At 40.9% G+C, this 12,168-nt stretch overlaps 1 protein-coding gene across 2 annotated transcripts; it reads right to left on the minus strand.

Annotated features, from left to right (window-relative positions):
• Positions 1–723: 723 nt before the first annotated feature.
• On the minus strand, positions 724–11,767 carry LOC131708139 (neurogranin-like). 2 transcript variants are annotated; one of them, XM_059010399.1, is made up of 4 exons: positions 11,607–11,767; positions 11,542–11,572; positions 8,381–8,594; positions 724–1,534 (listed from the first exon to the last, which is right to left on the minus strand). In XM_059010399.1, exons 2-4 carry the CDS (start codon positions 11,554–11,556, stop codon positions 1,479–1,481), a joined length of 285 nt encoding a protein of 94 aa, XP_058866382.1. In that variant the 5' UTR covers positions 11,557–11,572; positions 11,607–11,767; the 3' UTR covers positions 724–1,478. The 2 variants fall into 2 exon arrangements, with proteins under 2 accessions (XP_058866382.1, XP_058866380.1); XM_059010397.1 differs by having other exon boundaries at positions 11,542–11,766.
• Between the last annotated feature and the right edge of the window lie 401 nt (positions 11,768–12,168).

A 12,168-nucleotide genomic window follows, 5' to 3' on the forward strand; every position in this document is an offset into this window, starting at 1 on the left:
TTTTCCCTGGTGAGTTTTAGCCTTTATATACACCTCCCTCTAACTCCAGTATTTCCCAAGTGTACTGGTCAAATACTGGAACCTAGACTGAGGGTCTACAATATGCATCTCCTTTTACAGTGCAGACAGTGGGGGTTGTTCTAGTACATTCGTTTGTATCCAATGCCAGTCCTCATTCTTGCAAACCTGAAGCAGCATGCACAGCTCTGTACCTGTTCTAGCGTGTTCCGCTTGTAGAGTGTGTCTGAGCGCTGTAACAAAACCGTGTTCTAATGAGCAGAAGAAGGAATAAGAGGGGATGTTTCATGAGAGTCATTGCCAACCGATTGAATCAATGAGATATGACTTTACACTACTGTAAGAAGTCAGCTGTATTATACAACATGTTCAAACGTATTACAGCGATGATGTTTCTGTAATGTAATGAACTCGTGCATTAACTTTCTGTATAAACATTACAGCTTCAAAAACAATGAAATGTTTCATTCACAAAAAACAGCATTGTTCTACAACAGTAACTGTGCCCTGTCCTGTTTAAGCTTAACCGTAAATGAACAGGTCAGTAATTAACAAGAATTAGGTTCGGGGTCTGAGAGTAGAGACAGGTCCTAATAAAGTGGCCGCGCAATTCAAGGAAGAGAATGTGAACCCCTGATAAAAAAAGAGGGTCTACTTTTCATACCGAATAAGACAACAAGTAAATAATGAATACACAGACCAAGCTTTAAAATCTCAGAGTTTAATGAGCACCCCTTTCAAGGTTCACAGATAGTAATCACTTTGCAATGTTGTACTGGACTGGTCTTTCTTAATGCTAGGTATACATGCAGCATGCTAATGCATGCACTCAGTTTCACTTATTACATTGGCATTGTCACCCATCTGCTTAAATGGAAAGGTATCAATCAATGAAAACAAAAACAAACAAAAAATACCCAAAGAAAATCAAAAATTAAATCCACTTTCCTGGTACCCAATTGTCATACTTTATTATTTTTAAGCTTGATTAGTTTCTTTTTTCATGTATTAAGAAAGGTACGAAAAATCAAAGAAAGATACAAGAGAGAGAGGAAAAAGAAGGCTTACATTTACATTGTGCAATTTTAGAAAGACAGATAGACAGATAGATAGATAAACAGATAGATAGATTTGTTAATAAGTAGGGTCTAATAAGTGGCAAAATCTATTATTATTATTATTATTATTATTATTATTATTATTATTATTATTATTATTAGCAGTAGTAGTGTCATTATTATTATCACTCATTATCATTGTTATTCACTGAGAATAAGGTATTCTGTCTACAATCGTCAGATTACAGCAGGTATCAGAAAAGTGGGGAGGAGTTCTCTTTTGAAATAAATAATACAGTACTAATAAAACGTCATTGTGATGCTCGGAGTTTCGTGACTGAATGGATTATTGTGATTAAAGGACCTCTCGGTTGCCTCTGTCCTGCAGTCTCCTCCCCAGCCTCACTGCTCGGGTGTGGAGGCGTCCTCGCCCTCCCCTCCTTCCGACTCCGCTGCCCCTGGAACACAGACACAGCCCGTCACACAGCTGGGAGCACTGCGGCACACACGAGCAACCAGACCAAAGGCAAAGCAAAGGGAGCCGTTTCAGCAACAACAACTCCAAACATAAACATAACACTGGAGCGGACGTGATTTAGGCTGCAGCAGTACTAATTATGTAGTGGGATGTCTGAGTGAAGGGTGACAGATTATAATCAATGTAATCAGCAATATTAAAAGACAGTAGAGATTGCATGACTGACATTATGTATGACCCAGTTTCTTAAGCCTCGATCAGCTGTACCTCTGTTGCCAGACCCAGTAAATACGGTCAGTCAAGTTGCCAGAGGTGGGAGAGAGCTTACAGATGGTTACAGATATTAGACTGACACGTTCACTTAGATTGTGATCAGCTCAAGTCTCAAACACTCAAAGACTCTAGCATCTCACACGGTTAATTCCTCTGTTCTTTAACACTGTAGCTCATCATTAACTGTTTTTCGACGTCACTACAGTGAACGGTTATCAGGAAAGCAGGGGTGCTGAGGGCTGCAGTGTGCTGGGAGACAGCAGGCAGTGTGTGGGTGTACTGGGGGGTGGGCAGAAGCAGCTCGAGATGAAAGCTTGCTGGGGAGAAGCACGCGGCTCCTCTGTCAATTCTCCATTCCGCTACCTGACAGCACCTGCTCCACAGCCAAGCAAATAAACAAACCGGATTACTGTGCCAGTGTCTCATTATTACTGAGCAGTGCCGAGCAAAGAGGAGCAAAATAAAACTAAGTAAAGCTTCTCTGAAAGGGGAAGTAGCTCAGAAATGTCATTTTTATTTCAATGTCCCCTTGCTATTTCTTTGTGTTCACAATCATTCTAAGTGGTCTCCACTATTGAAGTTGCAACCGGTTTTCTTAACATCCTACCTGGCTTTCAGCTTGCCTGGAGAACCCTAAGTGCCTGCACTGACCAGCCTTCCTCACTGCATTCACAGCATGCGACAAGGTAACCTTTCAACTCTGCCAGACACACAGACCCTCTCTGTCAGCTGTAGAGGTGTGTAGAGCAGGTAGGGGTAGCAGAGTTGAAAAGTCGCATTTTCAAAGCAAGATCAAAGCCAGGTAAAGGCAGATTTGGAGAAAAGTGACAATAACTTATTACAGGAGCAACAGAGCCCAGAGCCACTCCGAATGATTGCAAACATAATACATTAGTAAAAGGCTACTTACTCTCTAACAAATGGTCTTAAATAATAATTGAGAGGTTTGTGGCTGTGCTTGGGACTGTGCAGACTTTCGAACTGAGTTCCCACAACAAGGGCTGGAGGGACTTAGCCAGGACAGAATGACTGCATTTCAACTAGCTGAACCAAATTAATGAAAATCCCACCTATAGTGAACCAGGCAGGCACCACTACAAGGTTATCTGAATACATTTCTGAAGTGCAGTAAATTTGCAACTCAACTACAGTGACGTTCAACCATGCTCCCAGTGCTCTGAACAGCAACCTGAGATCTCTCCATAGAGTTCATTCTTTAGCAGTGATACAGCAGTTCAGATACATTCAGAACACACAACCAATGGCATGAGTTTCACATGGCAGTTTCTAATGCTCTTGCCGTAGCTAATTTGTGCGAGGGATGCTCCTTTCTCTCTGCGTCTCTAAGATATGACAGTCTGGGTGGCGTTGTTACATTAGCAAGACAATGCTTGTCACAAGCCTATTACTTCTGTTGCTATGATTCAGAATCCCTGTTTCCACTTATGAAGGGCTTGTAATAGCAGTCCAAAGACGTCTCCACTATGTGGGGAATGGAGATAAAGTACAGCAGGATGTACTGCTACTCTGTATTTCTAACACAGTCAGATCCATTCCAATCCTGTTTCAGGATGATGCGTACAGGGGACAGTTTGAGGGGTCCTTGGCTCTGCAAACACCACCCTACTCCTGGAAAACCCCTCAGTAAAATGCACAAATAATGTTTATTGACCAGGTGGCTGGGATTAATATTAAATGCAGGTACAATGAATTTAGTGGGACAAAATGACACCTCTGGACTTTAAGTTTATAGTGATGGTTTTAATGCACCGTATTATAACAATGCTAAACACAAAGGCACAAGAAAGAAGGACAATGCATTAAGTGTGAAGCTCTCCCAATGCACGTACCCTTTAAAATGGAAGGCATGCATATTTTATGAAGCAAAACAAGATCCAAGAGCATTGCTTCTGCTGTTTAAAATTTCAACACAGCACTACCATGAATGATCTTCTCTGCCTTCTTAACCGCTTATCTCTCGAAGCACCGAGAGCTTCATTCTGGGATAAGTCTCCTTTTTTGGATATTCATTTCATGATCTGTCGTTCCTGCATGTATCTGATCGATGTCAGAGGACAACACATTCATTAAAAAAAATACAGAAACACAAAAATGGAAATCTGTCAGAGTACTATTTTTAGTTAAGCATATGGTGAGCGAGCTCTGTCAGTTGCCTGAGGACATTTTCTACATGTTAAGCATGATATCAGACATCTTTGCCCGTCACTCAAATAGAATAGAAATGATGCTAAATTATTTTGCAGCAGAATATATATATATATATATATATATATATATATATATATATATATATATATATATATATATATATATTAGGGGTGGGCGGAATAGCTTATTGAAAAATAAAAATTGCCAAGTATCCGCTGTGGAAATAGAACATTTGTTTAATTTCACTTTGTAGAGTTTCCAGACTCAAAAAGTAGCTACTGTATAGAAACAGACAAAGAAATCGTGGTGGTTCTCTTGATGTTCCAGAACTGTCATCCTAAGGTGTGGAAATAGGTAGACAAACCAGAAATAGTTTATTTTAAAAGCAGGACGCATGAGAAACACATTTCTGTTTGTCATCTGTTCCCTCTCGTTGACAAGTTCAAGGAAAGACAAGGTAGGCCACGATTAACTTGAGTACATTTACATCCCTTATGGATTCTCATCATAAATCTGAGCCCATGACTGAGCCCATGCGTTTTACCTTTGCTGTCTGGGGCCCACAATGCACCTGGAGTTAAAAATAACACATTCTGATGTAAAGGCTGCTTAGCAACTGGCAATTAGAATGCCATTGTTAAGGACAGGGCTAAACTGGGAAGCAGGTGCTTGGTCTTCCCTTAGGATGGGCCTCTATGAGTCCAAACGCTCTCCAGACAGCCTGTTAGAGGAATGGAAACTAGGACAGGGAAGAAAATAAGCTTTCAAATCTGGTGACCCATTTCTAGGTGACACCCAGATCTAGGGCTCCTCCTAACCTGGTAGAATGGGAAATGGTGGAACTCAACATAGGTTCATTACTAGAGGTACAGTCTTAAAGAGTAATACAGGAATGAAATATCACAGTTTTCTTAAACAATTTATTCTCCTTCTTTAGATTGCTTTTCTATATAATTTATTGCTTCAGTCATCTCATTCCGCTGACTTTTACCAAAAACGAAAGGACTCCCGTGGACTCAATAAAGCTCTCAAACATGTATAATCTCAAGCGGCAGCTGGTACAGCAGATGTTACCATTAACCGCTACCCCTGCAATATGTGGATGCAAGAAATACTGCAGGAGGACAGGCTAATGGTTACACTCTGGTGTACCAGCTGTACTTAAAGGAAAGCTATTTTTGAAAATTCTACAGAGTCCACAGGGTTGCAATATACTAGTTTTCAAAAGTTGTGAGGATGAGATTCAAAGCAAATATAAACAACAATACAAATACATAATTTAAGATAACCAAGTTGCTTTGGAAGTATGATTTAGTTAGTTTAAAATAAGTCAAATTATATTTTGATGATCTAAAACTCACCCTTCTCTTGAAGATTGCTTTCTGCTGTATTTTTTAAGGGATGAATTAACAGTATGACTGGGAGGGTCTCCCTCTCATTTGGGATTATAGATGAGATGGGATTATAGGGTCACATATTGTGTCAGCAGACCAACAGAACAGCTGAAAATATTGCAGGAGCAGACAGGGAGAAAAGGAAAGAAAATCCTCATGGACCTTCTTTTCCATCTCATCGCCAATACTTTCTGATTCTGTTATCACCTAGCAACCTGTAATTAGGAAGATGTGATGTGAAGATGTGATTTGCCAATTGGTCTCGGGAGAGGGGGGGGGGGTGGTGGAACGACACAACCTTCTGGTTAGCGTTTTGAAGGAATGACTTCCTTATCCAAATGAAAGTGTCCATTTAAAATGAGCAACAGCCTTCATTACTGATTGCACTGTGTGGTGTTAATAAAAAGAATAAATAAGATGTTGAAATGTTGCATGATTTTAATGCCAGGAAGACCCTCATTTCATTTTGTTGGAATGCAGTGAATGCTTTTGTCCTGAAGGCAGCGCTTGTAAAGTAAAATCACTTCCTCTCTAGTGCGCCAATATCCAAATGTTCTTCAAAATGCACGATTCACATTGAAATTTTTCAACAGCGCTTCTCTCTCTCTCCTCGAAGGAGATGTCAGAGGAGAGCAGCACAGGATCGGGCTGTTAATAATTCAGCACTAGGGAAGAGGAAGAAAAAAAAAACTTTGCACAGCCTAGAGCAAGGAAAAGCTCCAGAAATATAATCCTTTCATCTCAGTGAGAACACAAGGTGTGAGTTTGGGTTCAGCTAAGTGAACGTTTTAGAGGTTGAATCATACACAGAGATCATGCAAGGCAATTGGCCTCCAACCTAACCTTGACTTCATGATGAAAATGCCTTTGCTCCCCTCAAACAGGTTAATGCTTTAGGTTTTACACCAGTGTAAGAAACAGCCAGCTGCCCATTGGGTTTATAAGGGCTGGTAAGTGCACCTCTTGAACCCTGAGTATGTAAACCAACATGCCAAGCTGAAGACTTTCTGAGTCTGCGGCCACGGGTTTTATAAGGCTCTGATCTTGTGGTCGTTGCCTTTCCACATAGATGGTATAAAACATGTGCTTGTAGAAGGGGGGCCAGTGAAAGAGGGTAGGGTCAGCGTGGCCAGAAACCCCACAATAATCCTTGAAGCCCACACTGCAGTTGGTCAGTGGCATCAACCAAAAACCTGCCGTGTTATTTGTTTTTTTATTTAGCAGGTGCAATGGAGAGACTTACCTCTCTCAAATGTCAACCCTTATCGACAGCTTTACATCTCTCTAACCGCACCTGTTGGACACTCGACATGCCACCTGCTGGTCAGTGATCCTATTACAGTATCTCTCAATACCAGGTCTGGTCCCTGAAGGTTTTCCAGCTTGTTTTTGGAAAATGTTTGTTGCTTGTCATAATTAGTCTTCCCTGCGCTGTCTTGACTGCAGAGAAACGGAAGCCATTGCCTAAGGCTTTGAATCCCTCTGAGCCCCAATTAACAGAAACATATATTTCATGGGATGCTGTTAAGTGTGTTTCAGCTCATTTAAAAATAAACCAAAAAGGTTCCAGCAAGAATTAAGCTCTCCTAATTTAAATAAGACTCATCTGAAGGGTCACGCAAATACCACGGCCAAGCTGACAGCTTTTCCTTTGAAGAACACAGAGCTGGAGAAACTAGGGGTATTTAATATTTGAAATGTTTACCAATATTGACTAAACGTTAAACCATTATCAGAAATATGTAACCTTAGTGTACAGTGCAGGCCAATTTATTTCATAATAAATTGGGGGGCAGCAGTGTGGAGTAGTGGTTAGGGCTCTGGACTCTTGACCGGAGGGTTGTGGGTTCAATCCCCAGTGAGGGACACTGCTGTTGTACCCTTGAGCAAGGTACTTTACCTAGATTGCTCCAGTAAAAACCCAACTGTATAAATGGGTAATTGTATGTAAAAATAATGTGATATCTGTATAATGTGAAATAATGTATAATGTGATATGTTGTAACAATTGTAAGTCGCCCTGGATAAGGGCGTCTGCTAAGAAATAAATAATAATAATAATAATAATAATAAATATTCATCACCTTCTTTTCCGTACACAATTTAGTGCTCTACACATTCGTGTCTTCTACACAGATGCTGATACAGTCATTTATAAAATAGGCATGGAGGTTATCTGGTAACGGCTTTTCCTATTAGTCACAAACATTTCCACTATGTTTGTAACTAATAGGAAAAAACCTTTAGGAAATGTAATGTAAAATAAGCTACCTAAACACAACGCTGGCAGTGCTCCACATCCTGGTACAGGTCTACCTTTGGAGCAATTACTAGACCATGGCCAACTATATTTCAACCAGCACTCACCCTCTGAGACTCTCAGACCCCCTGCCTTCCTCCCACTAGCGCGGTATTCTGTTGATTGCTTCATTGATTGTTCTGCTCAAACCCACTTCTTTCTGCAGTGAATTCCCAGTCCTACTAAATACTGAACTACAGCCTAGTATATCTAATCGATACAATTTTAAAACCCTCTGCTACAATAGTTCTGATATATATATTTTTTTGGATTAGCGTATAGATCTCACATAAATCTATAAATACCTTAGAAAGGAAGAGATGAATATTAATAACAGGAAAGATCAATGATAAAATAATAAAATGACGTTACATAACATAATTACGAATGTAAAACCTATAAGAAACTGAACATCAGTACAATTAGTAATATATATATATATATATATATATATATATATATATATATATATATATATATATTAATCTGTGTGCAAGTATTGGCATTGAATGATAGCCCCCATCCGCCATTTCAAATGTGACATTTCTCTCCGCTGTTTGGTTTTGGTGCAGGGAGGCCTCTCCATCACTCTTACCCCATTTTACCATAGATAAGTCCTCCTAATGGCTGTTCCCATTGCCCCCTTCTTTCTGGCTTCTTGGGTTGCAGCCTGTCTAGTGTGCACCCCTACCTGACTCTGTCTGATCTCCGTTGAGTGACTCCCGATCTCCAGAACCCTCCTCTGCCCTGCCGCTCTCCTCGTCCCGCGGCTTGTCGTCTTTCATCTTCTTTCTAGTCATGTGACCGCGGAAGCTCGCCTGGATTTTGGCTGCGGCCTTGTTGGCCTCTGGGTCGTCCAGGGGAATGTCCATCACATCCTCTTCCTGTTGTTTATTGCAGTCCTCCTTAAGAACAAACAGAGAGGACGCGATTAGCGCAGTTTCTGTCGAGAGGGAGGGGGGAATGTACTGCGGGATGAATGTACTGGGAGTTAAAGAGATGAAAGGCTCTATTCTGGATTATCTGACAGAGAAACGTATCCCCCTGAGTTTACCAAGGAAGATACATCAAACAAAATGAGATAAGATAGACAGGAGCCAGGTACAGTTGATCTCATAAAAGTACTGCCTTTGTGCTTCCCTGTTGCTAGCTGGCTTCACTCTCATAAATCAGCTGCAGGTTATAACTTTAACTTCTCACTGGTTTCATACCTAGATACCTCCTGGGTCAAGACTTCATTCTTTGAGGGTAAGACTTTTCCTCACTACTTGAACTATAGACCCCTATTATGAAACACCAAAATGATGTCCTCTTATGGCTCCACCAGCCCTAAAACTACTCAGTTCCATAAGAAACAGTTGGGAAATGCAACGAACCTAAAGGAAGCTGGCTGTGACTGGAAGATGAAATCATTACAGAAGAATGGCATTGGGGTCCCTTTGCTGTAGAACCCATTTTATTTTGTACAGTGTACTGTGCTTGGGGTCGCATGAAGATATCAGCAGTTGAATTGCAACAGAGGTGCTCAGCTTTCATGGAGATGCCTTCTACTATAGGGGATGAAGAGCAAATGCATACTGTAGTAGACTTGATGAGATTTACTAGGCTTCTGGTGCATAGCCAAGTTTGTACCAGGGAAATGATAACTGAGGCAATGGCAAAAGTCTAGTTAAACAGCCAGAACAGCTAGACTTGACCTAAAATAGATATATCAGCCATGCTGCTTGCTGCTGTGCACCAGTCTGGAAGTCTGAGTGTTTATGGGTATTGTAATCAAGCTCTGTACATCAGCCCTCCAGTGAGAATTTTCTTAAAAAGGGATGGCATCCAGACAGCAGCAGATTTGTTTACTTCACTTCTGTGCTCTAATTAGCTACCAATGCGACTCTTCGTTTGATGTGCTTTGGTATTTGCTGTGTTTTGCCATTAAGGTAATCTCTGTGCACCCTGGGACATGCTGTCGATTAAAGGGCTCTCAGAATATGACAATCCCACCTAAATGTTGTGTCACGCAATCCAGTGCAGTGACCAGTTGTTCCAGATGTGTTGTACTGTATGATCTCCTGGATCCTTGGATATATTCTGTTCTGAAGCAACAGCTGCTATTCCCCGGGGTAATCTAATCCAACTCTGTATACGCTGCATCTTTAACACACAGAAGTAGCGTTCCTGTTAACACACAAGTTTCCTACCCCTCTTGAAACCTGACATGATGACGCTTGTAAGCCAAATAGGAATGCATCTACTACTACTTGCAGCAGTGGGAGGTTATAAACAGCATCCTCAATCTCTGTTTCCAGAGCTTTCTACTGAAGACAAAAATGCCTTCCTATAATAATTAGGAGAAAAACAAATTCTTGGATACTACAAATTGGAACAGCGCACTGAACAGTGAGACTGCGGGATGTCTCAGTTGTTGGCAGACTCTGAAGTGAGTGGGAGTGGAACCACCCACAGAAAACATATCTTCATTAGCTGCTTTTAGTCCATTTTTAATCCGCTGCCCAGATTTCTATATCTTATGTCTACAGACGTATGTAGACTTACAATGCTTTTTAAAGAAAATCAGCAGTGCAGGGGGGAAAAAATAAAATACTTTTTTTTTTTTTTTTTAATCACCTACTTTAGAGACCAAAAAAGTTTCATAACGCTTGTTTGAATGGTTAGCCTGAGCTGATCCATGCAAACGCTACACGCAGTTACTCGTGTATTATCAGGTGAAGCCAATTAGTAACGCACGGCATTTCACAAAGGTCTATATAATAATGCAAGGAATTAATCAACCGAACGAATCTTTAACCGCACAGAATCTTGGAGCACCCACTACGTCACGGGAATAGATCATCAGAATCACAGTGTGAAGACATCAATTAGAGCCTTAAAGATTTAAACCGAACATGCAAAGCGGATTAGAGGCTTTGAGAACACAATTTCAATTACAGCGCATCATACACACAGACACACACACACACACACACAGACACACACACACACACACACACACACACAGACACACACACACACACACACACACAGACACACAGTCACACACACACACACACACACACACACACGCACGCACACACACACACACACACACACACACACACACACACAGACACACACACACACACACACACACACACACACACAGACACACACACACACACACACACACACACACACACACAGTCACACACACACACACACACACACACGCACGCACACACACACACACACACACACACACACACACAGACACACACACACAGACACACACACACACACACACAGACACACAGTCACACACACACACACACACACACACGCACGCACGCACACACACACACACACACACACACACACACACACACACACACACACACACACACACACACACACACATATATATACAAGCAAGGCATCATCAAAAATGAAACTATTTTATACCACTCAACTTTGTACAGTATCCTCAATGCCATATTCATCAATGCATAAAATAAAGCAATGGAAACACCGCACACAATTTTTTGTTTGTTAATCCTCGCTATTAGTTAAATATTGAATAACTGTAGCCTGTGAGTTAAAGAATGCGTGGATAAGCAATTCAACCACAGGAACAAGGGAAATAACGAGAACATTAAAATTAGCAGCACTTCATGCAACACCACTCAACAAACAATATCAGATGGATACAGAACCCCCCCCCCATATAAAACATTCAATGCATTTAAACCCTTGTTTAAGCAACTTAAAAAAAAAAATCCAGGTACATTAGTACATTCAAAGAAAAAAAAGAAAAAAGAATATAATTCTGTGTTGGAGTGAATAAAAAAGAAGCGTCCTACATACATTGCAGCAATCCATGCCGGTTTGTTTTTTTCTGTTTGTGTAAGGAGAATAGAATCTTGCAAAACGATCCTTTCGCAGGGATTTGAGAGTTGAAGTGGCAATCCTGCTGCTCGCTTCTTTGACAGCACAGTAAGATAGTGTTGCTTGCCGTTGCTGCGCTCGCTACCCGCTTCCACACAGCGCTCCTTGGGTGAGTTCTCCAGAGGATCTCTCTCTCTCTCTCTCTCTCTCTCTCTCTCTGCTCTTACATAATCTTCCTTCAGAAGTCAAAGCCAGCCTATCAGAGACCCTCACTCTACACAAGAAGACTTGTTTTTTTCTTTTCTTAAAAAGAAATGTCCCTCATATCGGTATAATTGTTCTATACATAGATAACATATACAACCCTACCCAACAAACACACTTTACCATATTTATGGAACATTTGTTTCTTTTGAATTTTGATGCAGTATAAGAGAATGCATGCACATATAAAATGCATTCATTTTAATAACTGCATACCCCTGCCTGTCAGTTGCATTGAAGATGCATGCAATGCAATTAGCAGAGCTAAGCATGAAAGGCTTGTTTAGTCCTTGCTCTCTCAGATGGTGTACAGAAACCCATTCCTTTTGGTCAGATGCCATC

The sequence above is a fragment of the Acipenser ruthenus genome, chromosome 40 (assembly GCF_902713425.1).
Source record: "Acipenser ruthenus chromosome 40, fAciRut3.2 maternal haplotype, whole genome shotgun sequence".
NCBI classification, from domain to species: domain Eukaryota; kingdom Metazoa; phylum Chordata; class Actinopteri; order Acipenseriformes; family Acipenseridae; genus Acipenser; species Acipenser ruthenus.

Coding starts and splice junctions, on each gene's coding strand:
- LOC131708139 (XM_059010399.1), bottom strand. Junction 1,535..8,380: donor CGGAGATCAGACAGAGTCAG/GTAGGGGTGCAC, acceptor TCTGTGTTCCAG/GGGCAGCGGAGTCGGAAGGA.